An 18,582-nucleotide genomic window follows, 5' to 3' on the forward strand; every position below is an offset into this window, starting at 1 on the left:
CTTCTCGGTTTTCAGTCTTGCGTGGGGATGGAGAAATGATGGATATCTCCTACCAGTTCTTAATGATACCATTTTCTGCACTTGATTCTGACCAATGTATCTGGGCAAGTAGAATAAGACACAGCAGCATTCAATCCAGTAAATAAGCCCCCACAATTCTTTGGTGGACAAGTAACAGCCAATAAAACCCCAAAACAGCCTTCAAAATACTCAGTCCAATATACGATCAATTTTGATTAAAATACCTAAAAATTTGTGCAAAATACCAGGAAAATCAGAAGATCTCCAAAACAATACGACTTCCAGAAGTCTCTCCATCCAGAAAACCCTAAAATTCCTTAAAAAGTAGCCAAAGATCATGCTAATAGCAACAAAGTTTTCATTTAAAGCAGTGATGAGGTTCTTCTTCCATGCATGGTGAAGCCTAAGCTTTGAGGGCATCCGGCAGCAACAGAAGGATGAAAGAAATGCAGAAACTGTTGGTCTCCATGATAGAATTCCTCTTCACTCTCAAACACTGAGGTGGCTTTCTCTCAACACAATATAGTCAGCTCTCACGCAAGGCAATACCCATAGCAGTCTTTTCTTCCTTAGAAACCCTACAATTTGGTCAGTGTAACGCACATTTGTCAATATGCCACACCTGTTTACTAAGACTATCAGAAATTATTGATGCATGCATTCCGTTATGCAAAAAAGTATTCCCCCATGGCACGCCCAGAATATTAGGCCAGAAGTTGCAGTGGAGAAGAACCGAATTTTTAAAAGTATTCCCTAAAGAACGAATTCAAACTAATCGGGTCACATTAAACATGGTTGCAATGCCACCTCCATGCAAGCCTTAGCTATTAAGACAACATTGGCCATCCTTCTGAGTTCTATCACTGGCACAAAGATCACTGCCCAACCACTACTGAACGGTACTTCGGCTCTCCCAACTGAGCAAATGCAGCATTTGGTTGAGGAGGCTTGAGATGAGGGAAAAGAGAAAGAGAAGTGGTGGCACCTAAAATAGATGCTAGGTCAGACAGGAAGTTGTGTTTCCAGTGGCAGATGGGTAAGGTGTAAGAACCTGCCCAGGTGAGGGGAGCTGGTGGAAGTGGTTTCTAATACTCTGTAGGCTGAGGAACAGAAGGAATAATTGGCAGGAATTGAGTAATAGAACCATTGACAGCGCTGAACTTCTGGGCATAAATTTAAGCCAGTTTTTAGATTGTTTTATGGTTGGAAGACTGCTTTTGGAAGAATCCCTACTTTTTTAGATTTTCCAGATCTTATATATTTTCAGGTTGTAACTTCTAGGTGGCTATTTTGTCTCTTCCTGTGCATTCACGTTGTGTGATGGTCAATCAAATAGGCTGAGTGGCTGAGGAAAACTTTCAGTTTAAAATTAAAAAATTTGCCAAAATTTTTGGATTCTTTTATGTGAATATTCAACACTTAATTGACTAATTATCTGATCTTGGCAAGTGAAGTTTATGTTTCGGTAACAAAAAATCAATTTTGCTTCTGTCTTTCATCAGACAGGGACCCTTCATTAGGAAAAACATATGTTTTAGTGAGTATGCTGTTCATTGATGTAGATAACAGGCAAATGCATGAACATCATTTGCTACAGCTGCTTTCTGGGATAATTGAATGGATTGATCCACCTGAAGCTGTTGCAAAAGCAATTGGATGTGGAAAAAGTGAAAGGTCAGATATCCTATTTTCATCTGTATATATGCACACATTTGTAACTTTCCAACAAACTCTCACATTCATTCTGGTTTTGATCAGTGAAATGCTTGATGGTTGCCGTGCATTGTTGTCTATTGCAAATGTAACAACTCCCTTTGTGTTTGACCAGCTCTTAATGTCCATAAGGTTAGTCACAGAGTATTCTATTATTGCAGTTATTAGTTCTTTACTTATCAATTTTTTATTTATATTTTTTTGTAAGTAATAAAATTTGTTGATGAAGAGGAAATACTTAATGTACACGGGGAGTATAAATGAGGAATTACTTATCATTCTTGTAGGGGCTATTCATATGATGGAGTATACATCTTTGAAGATGTATTATCTTGTCTTATCTGAACTTTTTGCTTTGATGTTCAGGCCTTTTGGCACTCTTACCCTATTATCCACCTTGATGTGTGAGGTTGTTAAAGTCCTTATGTCTACTTACCCTGAAGAGGAGACATGGAGCTGGGAGGCACGTGATATCTTGTTAGATACCTGGACTGCTCTTCTTGTGGTATGTATTTAATGCACTATAATAAGCATCTATAACTATTACACTTTAGCATATTTTATCTTGTTACCATATGTGTGCAACAAGGACATTGTTTTCATATTTAGGTAGTCAATTGCTACCTGTTTTGAAAGATGATGAGAGTGATTTATGTCATAGTAGTTTCATTGATGATTCTAGCTTACTAGCATTATTACTGATGAAAGCATTTTATATTTATGATATATCATATGACTGTTGTGATGCATTTAGTTTGTAAGCTGTTTGACATTGTCTTAGAACTAAGAATTCTGTGATTTGTCTTCAGCCATTGGATAGTACCGGTGGGAATGCAATGCTTCCTCCTGAAGGGATAAATGCTGCTGGCAATCTCTTCGCCTTGATTGTAGAGTCTGAGCTAAAAGGTAGTTCTGACATGTTACTATGTCGCTTTATCCTTGCTTTTTTGTTTTGCAATCAATTTCTTTGGGCATTTTATCTGGTCATGACCATGAATGTTATATGTGATATAGCAGCTGCTTCTTCAGCCTTGACGGATGATGTTGAGGGTGACTACCTTCAATCTTCAATCTCTGGTATGGGAAAAAGATAAATCTTCCGTATTCTTGGGTTTTGTTAGTTCTCATTATTGATTCAGTTGTTAATGACAGTACCAGGTTTCAGTCAGTGTTGAATGATGAGGGCACATTATTTAAGTAGTTATTTTTGTTTAATGATCATCTTTATCCTTCATTTTGGCTTTAGTTCACTTTACAAACTAGTATATGGTCCTTGCAGCCATGGATGAAAGATTAAGTTCTTATGCTCTTATTGCGAGAGCAGCAATTCATGTTGCAATTCCTTTGCTCACGAGGCTGTTTTCTGAACGCTTTGCACGGCTTAATCAGGTGGTTTTTATCTTCATATTTGAGGGATTTCTTTGTTGTGAACAAATATTTCATGTATTCTGACAGATTATGATTTACATTAGTTGTATCCTATCTAAGCTTGCATTATGTGATAATTATTATATTTTGTATAGAAAACAGGCCTTAAATATTAGCCAAATATAGGAAATTGAACCGAGGTTCATATTGTCACTTCTGTTGTGGATTGCGGTATCATATGAAAATTTTGACTTTTGTTCTTGAAAAGTTTTATTTACCTAATTTTCTGATATGACATTGAGTCTCTTAGGCAAAAAGTTCTTTACTTGTACATTTTATTCTCTTCCAACGTAGTTTATGTCACTCTTTAAAATGCCCATTCATAGTGCTAATAGATTGGAGAATCTCCAAAGAGATTTAGTATGGGGATATTAGGAAATTCCATTTAACAGATTGGGAGACAGTTTGTTCTCCTTTGAAGGAGGAAGGATTGGGGATTTGTATGTTGAGAAATTTCAATCAAGCCTTGTTAGGGAAATGGTTGTGGAGGTTTGGGGTTGGAAAATATATCTTTGGAGGTATAATTTATATGTACTAAATGTGGAGAATCATGGGGTGTGGAGGTTAGGGGTTCACATGGGGCAAGTCTTTGGAAATCTATTCGAGGAGGTTGGATTAGTCAGGGGACAGTTTGCCAGTTCCATTTTGGTATGATTTTTGGTGTAGCTTGTCTTAAAGATGTATTTCCGGATTTATTTTGAATTGCAGATAAGAACACGTAATAGCTTCTTATTTGAGTGATGGGCGAAGTTGGAACCCTCAGTTTAGCTGGTCAATCCAAGATTGGGAATTGGAATTTTTGGATTCCTTATTTGATTTATTGTATTTTAATCTTGTTAAATTACCGATTGTCCCAAAAGCTTAAGCTATTAGGAAATGGTGAATTTAATATTTAATTGTAATTCTAATACTCCCTCCACGTGTGGCTCTAAACTCACCCTTAATAAGTAGGACCCAACAAATGGGATTTTTAACATTTTAAATGAGAGGTAGAGTGAAGAAAAAGATTGAACTCAAGATCTCTTGCCCTGATACCATGGTAATCACTGATACCGTGTTAGATTATTGATTGTTCCAACAGCTTAAGTTGTTAGGAAATGGTAAATTGAATCATGTTACCATAATTCTAACAAATCTCCCTTCAAGAAAACTTGGGAAGATCAAATATCTTGGAGACCTTAAAAGGCAGGAAAATTCAAAGTCGCTCAAACTACAATGCATTGAGGGGTCCTACTGGGATTATTTTTCCTTGGAGAACTATATGGAGTGTAAAGGTGCCTGAAAGGTGTTTTGTTTGCATGGACAGCAGCAACGTTGGGAAAAATTTTAATGGTGGGTTAGGAAAAGAAATATTTGATTATTAATTGGTATTGTATGCACAAGAACAGTGGGGAGGAGTCAAATGAGCACCTTATTCTGCACTACGGGTGGTGAGGGATATTTGATCATTCTTGTTGTTTTCTATGTGGGATATCATGGGTTATGTTAAAAATGGTGATTCAGTTGTTAGGTTGTTGGAAAGGGAGCTTTCATTGTCTTAGATATTTGAAAATTTCGACTACTGTTCCTTGTGTGTATTGTGGAAAATTTGGCGTAAGAGAAATAGCAGAACATTCAATTTTAAATGCCCAAACCATGTCATCAAGCAGTCCATGTTAAGAATGTATGACTGGTCAATTAATCTAGGCAATCTTCCCTAATGTACTCTTTTAGAATTTCTAAACAATTTATATTTGAGGGTGTAATTTCTTACTGAGTGGTTTGATACATATTTCATGTACATTTATTATCCTCTCTGAATGAAATTGATGTACTTACAAAAAAATTTGTAGACCTTTTGCTCATCTCTCAAGCTATCCACTTCATTTGTAGGGCAGGGGCATTATTGATCCAACAGAAACTTTGGAAGAAGTTTATTCACTTTTACTGATTGCTGGGCATGTACTTGCTGATGAAGGGGAGGGAGAAACACCCCTGGTAACTGGTTAATCTCTGCTTATTTCTAAACTTTTCTGTTGCCAATAGTCCAATATGGAATTTTCTGATTACTTTGTCCATTCACAAGTTTTTCTGTTAGCGCATGCAGTTTATTTTGCATATATACAATAAAAGTACTGCTTTATTAGTCAGATGTAATATGATTTATTGTGCTGAAAAATGCTGGTTGCTTTATAGATAAATAGTTTATGAATTACCATTTACAGATAACTATCCGAAATCCCATGCGATGTGCAGTGCGTTTTGATAGATTTTGTAAGAAATTATTTATGTCCCATTGATTTCATGAATACTATTATTGTTTGTCACAGTTAATCTATGAGGTTTTCTACTAAAACTAAATTTAAACTAAATACATTGGAGGAAAATTCCTCTAATTCATGCAATCAAGAAATGTCACCAAATCACACAGTTCACATTGTCACCTACAAACCTGTTGGTTCCTAGGTGTCTTTCTTGTATGATTTATGATTTATGATTTATATATCAATTAGCTATAAAAACTTCTAGAATTTCATGATACAACAACAGAAAAAATAATGTCATAGTGATGTAATAATATCACAATTTAATCTCCAAATTTTAATTGAATTAAAAGCAGCCAAAAACAAATCTTTACCAAGTATATGCATCATACGGAAAACCAAAAATATAAATTGGCACATAATATGAAAAAAAAAGAAGCCTAAATACATTACAACGCTACATAAGTAAAAACGTATACATAAAATTTAAACAAAATATTTAAGATGAACATAATATTTTGAAAATTAATATACCTCTCAGAAAGAAAACCAAAGATATTGTGAGAAAAATTATGGAAGTTTAATTTTTAAGTCCAATAGAAATGGAAATTTATATTGGACAAATGTGGAGGCAAATAATATTTACCTAATTCATTGAATCCGATAGTTAGTCTTGTGCAGAAAATTGAAAAGTTTTCTTAATTCCTACATTTCCCATGATTTTTTAGATCCATCTGTATCTATTCAAAGCAATAAGTTATAAATGTATATGAATTTTTGCCTTCTCCCATAAAAAAAATACATTGAAATAAATGTATTTGCCATTACTTAATAGTTTGACATAAATGCTAAATGTAGATGAGGTGGAAGCCTAAATGAAAAGAATGTTATACAATGTGCCACTTGGCAGAACCTCATGCTTTCCCACATGAGGTCTTTGCTTTTATATATATTGATTTGTGGTCAACTGCTGTAATTTCATGCATTAAAGCCCCTCACCTGATATTGTTGATTTTAAATCTGAATTGTTGATGGAATTTTATGTCTAATATATGTTATAGCTGCACTTTTTGGAAAATTATCTACTCTGTAAAGGCAAAAGTTCTGTTTTAGCATAATTGTTTCATTATGTTTTGGTTTTATTTTTTTTATGTAGTGCCTTCTTTCAAATATCAGCATGTCAGTTTGTCTTAGATGCAATTCAAGCATACTTTTTGTTATGGGCTATGTGGCATTTTTGTATCTAAAATCAGTTGATTTGTGATAACAAATTCTAATTTATTGCTTATGCTACATTATATTCAGGTTCCATATGCTATTCAAACCTACTTTACTGACAACATGGGAGCAGATGAACATCCTGTCATTGTACTTTCTAGGCAAGTATTTTGTTTTCTTTCTATGACTGCACTAGTGGACTTGTTTATTCTGACTAGCTGTAAAGTTCAATATAGCTTGCAACTTCTCGTTGTTCTTGATATCACACAATCAGAAGATAAAAATAACTTAAAAATAAAAGAGAAAACAAAATAATCAGCTTGCTTGCCTAATCCTGATTCATATAGAAGATTTACAAGATACATTTGTTCATGAATAAGAAGAGAGATAAGGAAAGGGGGAGCTGTTTTCTATATCCAATATTCACCTCACCCTAATCCATTCCACATATAGAAGATCTAAAAAAAAAAAAATCACAAAGATTATTCTGATATTGACAGCTGGTGGGGACACTTGAACTTCTAACCATTCTTTTGGAGGAAAAAATTCCATTTGAACCAGAGTACATTGGCGGAAAGAGGCATTATATGGAAATCTCTTGGCATGTTTTAATTGTCAAGATGGATGTGGGTGCATTCGAATTTTTGACATGTTTTTGAAATTTGGCCACCAAAAGGTCCTTTGGATATGTATTATAACGTGATTACCAGTAAGCTTTCATTGCAAACCTATTATTATATAATTTATATCACTCACATTGTGCTACTTCATAGTGTTTTTACCATGCCTCCTAGCACACCATTATTAGAAATCACTAGTTGAAAATTAAGAAATTTATGATTCTCCTAAATACTAGGCTTGTTATTGTCTCTTCTCCTTTTCAAACATGCAGTAATTAATTTGTGTTGCCTTACCATTTGATGCAGCTCAATTATAGGGTTTGCTGAGCAGTGTTTAGATCCAAAAATGAGAGCATCTGTTTTCAGTCCTCGACTCTTGGAGGTAGCTTATTAATTTCATGTCCTTTTTGCCCCATACTACGTTGTGTATTAAACTTCTCAACAAAATATCACATTTTATTAATTAAGTTCTATGGCTATGTATTCTTTGCAAACTATAGTTGTAAAGTGAGCAATTAGATTGGATATATTCTTTGCAAACTATAGTTGTAAAGTGAGCAATTAGATTGGATATAGTTTGCAAAGAATATATCCAATCTAATTGCTCACTTTACAACTATAGTTTGCAAAGAATACATAGCCATAGAACTTAACTAATAAAATGTGATATTTTGTTGAGAAGTTTAATACATAAACATGTATAGCATCCTTACTTAACGTGAAACATGTCAACTCTTGCTTTACTTGAGCTGGCATAAATGTGTTTGTGTGGTTGACATAACTTTTGTTTTGTCTAAGCACTTCCTATGACAGAAAATGCACTTTGTGTTTCAAGAACTGAATCAAATTTGGTCAAATACCAATGATTTCTAAGTCCTTTATTACCTATTAAATGGTTGATTACTTCTTCTGTACAAAGTAATTTTATACTGGAATAATAGGCTGTTTTGAGTGTGGTCCTCTTTGAACATTTGCTAGTTGTTTCTGGCCATTCTCTTGGTTCAAGTAATTGTATTAATGCCTTGTGTAGGCTGTTATATGGTTCTTTGCAAGATGGTCCCGTACATATCTTATGAACCCTGAAGAAGTAAGAGAGACTCACAGTCAGGATCATCAGCTCCAGTCTCAACAGTTGAGAAAAGGTTTACATAGTTTTTTCAGGGAGCATAATCAAGGAAAACTTGTGCTTGACATTATTGTTCGTGTATCCGTCACAACGCTATTGTCCTATCCTGGGGAGAAGGATTTGCAGGTATAACTTACAGAGTCACATTTACTTTGACATTATTTGATGTTCTACAATTGTCAAACATTTTCTTTATTCTCCTGATCCTCAAGTGTATTCTTATTTACACATTCTTACACAATGCTTATTTTGGTCCTGGTCTCTCATTTTCCTTTTTCTTTTTTTAATTAAAAAATGATTTTTTAGTGGTTTATATTCATATTATATGTAAAGTTTTCTTAGTTTTTTTTTTAAAAAAAAAAAAAAAAAAAATTCACTCTGGCAGTAAAACACTATTTATAAATGTGTTTACAAATTTTTAAATCTATAGGTAAAGATTTTGTAGAATATAACTTCATTTTTTTTTTATAGATAATAAGAGTTTTATTGATGAAAAAGAACAATGTGTTTACGATTGTAAACTCACTGCCCGTGAAACAAATACAATCAAATCATAAGGAAAGTCTAATAGAGATAAGGAAATCAGACAAGGAACTGCAATGCGTAAGACCCCAAATACGAGACCACTCAAACAAAGTCCTAGCAAGCAAGTTCTTCAACATATCTATAGGTCTCTCAACGTCCTCAAAAGTTCGGGCATTGCGTTCCTTCCATACTAACCACATAAGGCATGCTAGTACCAGATTCCAAACCTTTGAAGAGTAAGTTCCCAACCAATTCCTCCAAGCAAAAAGAAGAGAAACAATAGTATCTGGCATCATCCACTGAACCCCAAACATAATAAGGATCTCACTCCACAAAGCAGATGCAAATTTACAATGAAGCAAAAGGTGATCCACAGTTTCCTCATCACACCTACATAGACAACACCAGTTAACAAGGGGCAAGTTCTTCTTAACAAGGTTATCTATTGTGAGAATCCCACCCCTAGCAGCAGTCCATAAAAAGAAAGATACCCTTTTAGGTACCTTTACACACCAAATGCTCTGCTAAGGGAAAAAAACAGAAGGGGCTTTCAATAAAGCAATATAAAAGGATCGCACATCAAAAACACCACTGCAATTCAACTGCCAAATCAAGATATCCTCACCCTCCCCACTAGGAATCCTAGCAGAGACATGCTCATAGAAAGAATAAAATCTCCTTAACTCCCTTCATTAAAATTGCGACGGAAAAGGAAGTTCCAACTCCTACCTCCCCCATCTAGTGCAAAAATAACCATATAAAAAATCAGAGCTTCCTGAACCACAGCACAGACAAACAATTCTGGATATAATTCTTTCAAAGGAATAGGACCACTCCAAGGGTCGTGTCAAAACCGAATACGATTGCCCTCTCCCGCTGCATACAACACATGACCGAAAAAATTGTCTGCACCTTTCCTAATATTCTTCCATAACCCACAACCATGAGTTCCTCTCACAACTCTAGTGCATCAACCTCCACTACCCTCTCCATATTTGGTGGCTATTACTTGACGCCATAAATGGGTAGCTTCCTTCCCAAACCGCCAAAGTCACTTCCCAAGTAGAGCTTGGTTAAAAAGCCCAATCTTCCGAATCCCCAAACCCGCTATCTCCACTGGCCAAACAACCTTATCCCAAGCAACAAGCGGATATCTGAAAACTTCATTAGAACTCCCCCACAGGAAATTCCTCTGAATCCTCTCTAGTTTGTCTGCTATGTGTTGCGGAATTATAAACAGCGATAGATAATAAGTTAGGAGACTCGACAAAGTACTCTTCAATAAAGTAAGCCTACCTCCTTTAGACATATACAACTGCTTCCAACCAGCGAGCTTTTTCTCAACCCTTTCTAAAATAGGATTCCAAATCGAAGCATCCTTAAAATGAGCCCCAAGAGGTATTCCCAAATAAGACATAGGCAAACGACCAACCTTACAGCATAGAATACGAGCCAAAGCATCCAAATTCCCAGCCTCACCAACTGGCACAATTTCACTCTTGCCAACATTTACTTTTAAGCATGTAATAGCTTCAAAAAAGATCAACACCATCCGTATATATAATAATTGTTCCCTAGATGCATCACAGAAAAGAATAGTATCATCAGCAAACAGAAGATGAGAAATATGCAAACCTCTTCGTGCATTGGGGCTTGCTTGGAACCCCCTAAGAAAGTCACCCTCTTTTGTCCTCCTCAATAACCTACTCAGCACCTCCATCACCAACAAGAACAAAAGAGGAGATAAAGGATCTACTTGACGAAGACCACGCGAGCTACCAAAAAAGCCAGCTAGGGACCCATTAATAAGCATTGAGAAACAAACTGTAGTGATACAGGCCTTCATCCACCTCCCCCACTTGTCCCCAAAAATCCATCCTCTCCATAAGGTAAAACAAAGCATTCCAATTTACATGATCATAAGCCTTCTCTATATCCAACTTAATAATCACACCCGAAACACCACTCTTCAATCTACTATCCAAACATTCATTTGCTGTAAGAACAGAGTCAAGAATCTGTCTTCCCCCTACAAAGGCATTCTGGGAATTGGATATAAGTTTGTCCAATACACTTCGAAGCCTATAAGCCAACACTTTTGATAGAAGTTTGTACAAACTTCCCACAAGGCTAATGGGCCGAAAATCTTTAATATTGACAGCATTAATCTTCTTAGGTATCAAACACAGAAAAGTAGCATTCAAAGATTTCTCAAAGATGCATTGGCTATGAAAGTCTGCAAAAAAAGCCATAACATCCTTTTCAATCACACACCAACACTTTTGGAAGAAAGCTATCAAACTCCCTTTCAAGAGAAAGCCTATCAGACTCATCCAAACTAGCAAAATCTAACCCATCAACAGTAGGCGTCCAATCCTCAGGTTCTTGATAAAGACTCTTATAAAACCCCACCACCTGATCTTGAATATCTGATTCAGCTTCATACATAATGCCATCAACCTCCACACCCCTCATGGTATTAGCTCGTCTATGTGAATTAGCAAGCCTGTGGAAAAACCTAGTGTTATTGTCCCCCTCTTAAGAACAAAGCCCTTGATTTCTGCCTCCAAGAAATCTCCTCCAAAGAAGCTAAAGATTCGATCTCTGCCTTAATCTCTATTTTTCTTGCTTTATCTACCGTAGTCAGCACTTGCAAACCTTCTCTCATATCCAGATCTAACAGCTCAAATAGCAAACATTTTTTTCTAAAATGCACATCCCCAAAAACATGTTTATTTCAACACTTCAAGTCTTTTTTAAGAGTCTTGAATTTACATGCTAGAACATAACTAGGGGATCCCACAAAATGATAACTGTTCCACCAGCACCTAACTCGATCCACAAAACCCTCCACTTTAAGCCACATATTCTCAAATTTAAAGGGACTTTTCCCCCTTGCCATGCCTCCTGCCTCCACTAGAATAGGACAATGATCAGAAACCACACAAGGGAGAGGCCTTTGAATCACATCCAAGAAGTATTCCTCCCAATTAGCTGAAACCAAAACTCTATCTATACGAGACATAGTAGGGTTCGCTGAATCTCTAAACCACGTATACTCACCCCCGACCAAAAGAAGATCAACCAAAAAATTCCTCTCGATAAAGTCCAAAAAATTGAACATGGCTGGACTAAACGAATTACAACCAAGACGCTCTGCCGGGTATCTAATAATGTTTGAAGACAAGGAGCGTTCCATGCCTGATCTCAAGCTTCTTTTTTTGGAACCTTATTTGATTGGTTCTCTGTGTGGAGAAACCATCATTTTTCTTCTATTTTGGATTTACTTGATTTTTGTAATGTTCGTTTTTGATTTTTTCACCCCTGTATACTCTCTGTGTACTTGGGTGTCTCTCTCTTTTTGATATCAATGAATTTTTATTACTTATCAAAAAAAAAAAAAAATGTTGAAATCACCTAAAACACACCAATCTGAACTCCATCTCACTCTCACTATCAAGCTCTGCCCATAAAGCATCCCTCAAACCGGCATCATTTGGGCCATAAACTCCCGTACATATCCAAACAAAACCATCTCCCCTTCAACAAGATCGAAACAGAAAAGCTACCCACTACACAATCAATTTTCTCATACACCCTTGTGTCCCAGATCACAAGAATACCTCCCGCTGTGTGAATGGCATCTAAAGCCACCCAATCTACATAAGAGCTGCCCTAAAGACTTTTCACAGCAGCAGAATTGGTACAGTCTAGTTTGGTTTCCTGAAAACACACAACCTCACACGTCCATTCCTTGAGTAAGTTCTTCATAGTATCCCTCTTATGAGGATTGTTAAATCCTCTTACATTCCAAGATAAAAGTCTCAAATTCATGGACAACCATCAAAACCCAACCCACTGAACTTCACAATCTCCCTGGTTCGTTTACCAGCTTGACCATCATAATTAATTGTAGAAATTAAATCTCGTAATTCCCTCATACCTTTTGTAGAGGAATAAGCAGTGCGACGAAGGCTACCTGCTGCAGCTTGTTTCTCCCACACTTTCTCAAGTCGTTGAAAAAATTCAACACATTGCTCTCACAGGAATCTATGGGGAAACCCACCCACTTACTGAAGCCCTTAACCTTCTTACTTGCCCAAGCCGAAGGTTACAAATCATCCTCCACAGAGATGTCAACTGGGTCATCTTCCACTGTCATTAACACCAAACCCCCATTAGGATCCCATTGAGCCAAAGGTACATATTCCATCAACTGCTACTCCTCCTCATCCCTATCCGACTTCGTGGGATTTACCCAATTCAACAATAGCAACTCTTCTTCGAAAGAATCCGAAACCAACTCAGAAATAGGAGAAAACTTGTTTTTTTCCAGTAAAGGCTGATGGCAAGACACCTCGGCCCTCTTTACTGGTGTCGTCAAACACCCCGCCACAGCATCAGTGAAGCTGGGATGACCAACGGAATTCGAAACATACGAAATCTCCACAGCCCCACTGATCGGACAGTCCGTCACTGGGTCGTCGGCAACTGAGACAGTGGAAGGAACCCCCACCTCGGCGCCGCTGCCTGTACAACCCATCAAAGCAAAAACCTCCTGCCCCGCCCTATTGGGGCCTCCATCGGAAGTTAATAGAGCCCCTCCCATCTCATCGGTACAACCCGTCGGAACAAAAACCTCCTGCACCGCCGTATTGGAACCTCCATCGGAAGTTGGAAGATCCCCTCCCATCTCGCCAGTACCTAGCATTGACTTCTCGGCACTGACGTGGGAGCCCGATCCTTCACCTCGCTCACAAGATCGTGACAAGCCTTGTGATTTCAAGTGGGTTAAGTCACCGGTATGATTTTGCTTATTTTTGGCCAGAAGCTCATCTTGGGCTTGTTTAATAGGCCCACCATGTACTTTCTTAACAGGCCGTAGTTCAATAGGTGTTATAACATCCTTAACAGACTTGGGCTGAACAAAATTGGCCCACTTCACCACACGTTGGCCCCTTCCTTCAAGATCAACAGATATGTTTAAAGAAAAATGGGCCTTAGTCCACTTAAAAGTAGATGCACGCATTGGCCGTCCAGATACAAGGTGAGTTGAGATATTTGTTTTTGGAATAAAATCAAATCCCCCAAATCCCTCCTCCTGATTTAACATGCCAGCAAGTTTAGGAAACTGCTTCTCCAAATCTAAATCACTTCCTAATTTCACGTGACCATTAATATCTTTCCAAACTTGGTTCCTTGGAATACCGGTTGGTTTTGCAAACCTACCATCGCCAGCAACCACCTCCTTTCCCGGCCTAGAAACAAGTTTTCCCAAGAAAAAATCACTTAACTTCCTTTCAAGAAAAGCCCAGCCACCTTTACGAAAACCTTCTGGAACACGCAAACAACCACGTCTAGCCTCATTATGATACTCAGATATTTCCACAAAACAACCACCCTCATTCAGCCTACTAGAGCACTCCAAAATTTTATAATTCTCAAGAAACCGTTTGAAAAAATGTTGCTTGCTAAAATCCCAACGCCATAACTCTACCAAGCATGCAATGATCCAGTCCAAGCCCGATCTACCAACCCGGATAGAACCATGGTACCTGCCCTGTTTTTCTGTAATGGAATAAGAATCCATACGTCCTCCGTCAAAAGCCAAGAAGAAGGCCTTTGTGTCAATGCGAAAAAAAGCAGATTTCCCCCGTTCCCCATGTGAAGGTGAAGGCTTGGTTTGTGAAGAAGGTGGTGTCTTAGGAGGATTAAGGTTCAGAGGGGGTAAGGATGGTTGGGTCGGCATGTGGTGGGGTATGTACTGACCAAACTGACTTGGCCAATAACAAGGCTGTTGGAAAGGGATTTGAGGAGGAGGGAAGAAATAGTGAAGGTTGGGGAAGTTAACGAAAGGTGGATTGGCTTGTGCATGGATAAGTGGTGGTGGGAGTTGTTGTGGTCTAGAGGAGAGGTGGGGCGGAGGGGGGATGGTGGGAACACTCATGGGGTTAAAATCTAATTGCATCATTTAATATTTGACATAACTTCTGGAAAATATTTTATAAATCTTGAGTTATTGTGTCAATGTATTATATATTACATACCTGTTTGAGTTATACATGGAGTTTAGTGGTAATGGCATCCTTTGTGGTGCCCCCATGACTGTGGTTTGAACTTCACCTTCTCCCTCCCCCACTATCTAAAACAAATCCTATTTGATTAGTTATACATGTTCCCTTGTTTCTGATATTGGAAAATGTCTAGACTCTATCTTACATCATGATTTTAAATGATTAAAATGGTGGACTTAAAAATGAAAAATCAATTTCAGGTCTTTAATTTTTCTGCCTGAAAAATATATCTGTTGTCATATATTTTTTTTTGTATTTTTTTGACAGGCACTTACATGTTATCAGCTTCTTCATGCACTTGTTCGGGAAAAACATATTTGTGTTCACCTTGTTTCCTTGGTAAGTCAAATATCTGCCTGTATGTTTATATATATGAAAACTTACAGCCTGTGTCATTACATCCAGTTGACAGCCTTTCTGAGATCTGTCAAACAAGTAAACCCTGAACAATCACAACAACAAAGCCATAGAAACCACACATGGCAAGGAAAAAAAAACCTGTAATTGATTCTAATAATTATTTAGTTATATTGAGCATTTGAGGGAACTTTTGCATGCTTGTTATGAAACCGCATGTAGATACAGAAATCACTGCTTTTAATTTGTGGAATATTTTTCCAATATGTGCGTGTGAGTGACAAACCTATAACTGTTTATTGTTTGGGAAGCAAACACTGAAGTTGCAGTCTCTTTTTTAATTTTCCTGTTACTCAGTTATATCATATGCAGTTTTTCTGATGGTGCTGTCCTGGCCTAGGTATGTTAGGTAAAATTTTCAAGGTTCTTGTGCTAACCTTGGTTCACTGTTTGCTGTGGGCCATACTACTTTCTCTTTATGGTTTGCTCCTCATGCACATTCATATGAAAAAGTTGGATGCTGTTCAGGGCTTGTTTTGTAACCTTGGACTCTGGGTTTGGGGTCATAAATTTTTAATATTGGGATTATTTTCGTTGTCCCTTGACTGATACCTTTGAACTACATCCTACTATTTATGAATGTGGGAGTCAGGATTCCTACCCCCATAGATGGAAAGCTGGTGTTTTTTGCTACTCATCTTGACTCAGTAAGACTACGAATTCTTAACATTTACAAGGCAGATAAAAATTGTGTGGATACTTTTAAAAAATAACCAATTTGCAAAAGTGGTTAATCAACTTTCAGGTGCATCTGCAACATACTAGTCAAATTTGAAAATCTTGTCAATTAAGGATTTTAAATTTAAATTGGATGAAGTGATCAAACATCAACCATATTGTTAACACAAGGGTTATGCTGGCTTCATGAGAATCTAAACTTAAGGAATGGTTTTTTGAAAAAAATTGATAAAAAATTTGAATTTGGTGCAAGGGGAAAAGTTTCAAGGAGGAGATTTTGGAGGGCTCTTGGTCCCCATCACATCTCTATGCCTAGAGTCTGTGCTTCTTTTAGAAGTCTCGTTGATCATCTTGAAGCAAAAATCTTGACAAACTTAGTCAATGTAAAATATAAAAGATTTGAGTTTGGCTGGCTTATTATTCCCATCTAAGTAAGCATCATATGTATCTTGTTATACATACACGTTGTAATTCCTATGCATTTTGGAACGACATGGATTTCTATTCATGGAAAATCATTTATTCTTTTGGAGTCTGCAACCCTCAGTGATTGGAGCTCTCTCTGAATCAGCTTGCCCTTAATGTAATACCTTGGTTTATAATAAGGAGAAAAAAAAATTACAAACATATTTGTTTCATTTTTCAGTATGTAAAAAATCAATATGAGTTATTTTGTTTTAAGTTCCTGATATATTTTGTAGGATTCATGGCGCAACCTAGCAAATGCTTTTGCTAATGAAAAGAGTTTGTTCTTGTTGGATCTTGCTCATCAGGTAAGAACCTCATATGTTTTGACCCAGTGAGTTACTTATTCTTCAATTTGTGTAACCACAATTCTTTCCCTGTTGAAGCGTTCACTTGCACAAACACTTGTTCATTCAGCTTCTGGCTTGATAAATTCAGAGGCATCAAACCAGTGAGTTCCATTATAGGTTTCCATCCGCTTATGTATTATTCATCTGCAGAGTTTATGTGATTATGTACAGCCTAATTTTTGTGTATTAATCATAAAGGTACTTAAGGGGTCTCATGGGTCATATGGCAACATATCTAGGGGAATTATCTAGCAAGAATGACTTAAAAAGTGTTGCTCAACAACCAGATATTATACTGTTGGTAAGGACAGGAAACTTTTTTAATGCTTATGTTGTTTTCATTTGTGAAGAACAATAATTGTTTTTATAACATCACAGACATCCTGTAGGTCAGTTGCGTGTTGGAACGGCTTCGTGGAGTGGCAAGTGCCTCAGAACCTCGAACACAGAAGGCAATTTATGAGTTGGGTTTCTCTGTAATGAACCCTATTCTGGTTCTTCTTGAAGTTTACAAACATGAGGTATAGATTGTATTCTCTTTTCTCTGTGTTTTCTTTATGATAAGTCAACTTTTCAGCATGCTTATAATCTTTCTCAAACTAATATTTCCTTAACACTTATCATGAAATATATTGCCCTGCTATCTATGCAGTTTACAGGAAGATAAATGCATTTTACAATGAATATTTGTGATAGGGGAAGTACAAATTTTTTTTATATATTTTAATTTAGTTATATTTAATTTTGAAAGTCAATTATATTTATTTTAGGTCTTATTAGTTAATTAGGTTATTTTTATTTTTATTTAGGTTAAGGTTAAGGTTATTTTTGTAATTCAATAATTGGGTTTTCCGAAGTCATTTAGAATTAGGTCTCCCTAAGTTATAAGAATTAAAATTATTTTTTTTCCCTACTTGTCTATATAAACAAAATATTGTACTCCTATGGAGACAGTTTACAGTTTGCTTGATTAATGATAATTAAAATTTCTTTCAGAAATTTTCCAATGGTTTGGTGTTGACTCCATCTAACAACCCTATGTGCTAACTACTAGGTTTTCTTTCCAACTTGATGCTAACTCCAAGCAACCTAGGTGCTGAATCCTAGGTTATTTTTATTGTTTCAATTTGATATCCATAAAAAATCATGAATATTTGGATCGCTCACGTATGAGTTGTTTGCATTCGTACCTACCTGCTGAATTTTTCTTAAACATGGTGCCACCAACACTAGCTGGATTCTACTTTCTCAGAGATTGTGGTTTACTGCCTTATATTTTCTACTTGCAAGTTTTCAATTTTTAGCACTCAAAATTGGACCACATCCTTTTTTTTTTGTTAAGGTTTAATCTGTAATCAACTGTATGCTTCTGAAATTTAGGGGTTCACTCATCTATTCTGACCTATAATCGTTGCTTAGTCTGCAGTTGTTTATCTGCTACTTAAATTCGTTGTTGCCTGGGTAAATGGACAAATTAGTTATCTAGAAGCACACGAAACGGCAATAGTTGTTGACTTCTGCATGCGTTTGCTTCAGCTCTACTCATCCCACAATATAGGCAAGGTAAATCTTTGCCCTTCCTATTTTCCTTCTCTCATGAGGACTGATTATGCTAGTCAAAGAAAAAATGTTTATCAGTGATGTGCGTGTGTGTGTCATAATGTAACCCATCTATTTAGGTTGTTCTAATTAGAACAATCTTTC

At 36.7% G+C, this 18,582-nt stretch overlaps 1 protein-coding gene across 9 annotated transcripts in view; it reads left to right on the forward strand.

Annotated features, from left to right (window-relative positions):
* Positions 1-18,582, forward strand: part of LOC126717549 (uncharacterized) — a 34,296-nt gene that overhangs the window by 11,770 nt on the left and 3,944 nt on the right. For 2 of the 9 annotated variants that reach the window (XM_050419347.1, XM_050419349.1), the window contains 16 exons: positions 1,584-1,695; positions 1,780-1,866; positions 2,101-2,239; positions 2,544-2,640; positions 2,749-2,811; positions 3,014-3,123; positions 5,035-5,139; positions 6,711-6,784; positions 7,550-7,625; positions 8,274-8,495; positions 15,236-15,307; positions 16,765-16,836; positions 16,915-16,979; positions 17,077-17,179; positions 17,268-17,399; positions 18,298-18,441. In XM_050419347.1, the coding sequence (XP_050275304.1) occupies positions 1,584-1,695; positions 1,780-1,866; positions 2,101-2,239; positions 2,544-2,640; positions 2,749-2,811; positions 3,014-3,123; positions 5,035-5,139; positions 6,711-6,784; positions 7,550-7,625; positions 8,274-8,495; positions 15,236-15,307; positions 16,765-16,836; positions 16,915-16,979; positions 17,077-17,179; positions 17,268-17,399; positions 18,298-18,441 (1,673 nt within the window). Of the gene's footprint in view, positions 1-1,583; positions 1,696-1,779; positions 1,867-2,100; positions 2,240-2,543; positions 2,641-2,748; positions 2,812-3,013; positions 3,124-5,034; positions 5,140-6,710; positions 6,785-7,123; positions 7,297-7,549; positions 7,626-8,273; positions 8,496-15,235; positions 15,308-16,764; positions 16,837-16,914; positions 16,980-17,076; positions 17,180-17,256; positions 17,400-18,297; positions 18,442-18,582 lie in introns of those variants that run through there. The other 7 variants (XR_007652643.1, XM_050419352.1, XM_050419351.1 and 4 more) reach the window with 7 other exon arrangements.

The sequence above is a fragment of the Quercus robur genome, chromosome 3 (assembly GCF_932294415.1).
Source record: "Quercus robur chromosome 3, dhQueRobu3.1, whole genome shotgun sequence".
In the NCBI taxonomy this organism is placed as follows: domain Eukaryota; kingdom Viridiplantae; phylum Streptophyta; class Magnoliopsida; order Fagales; family Fagaceae; genus Quercus; species Quercus robur.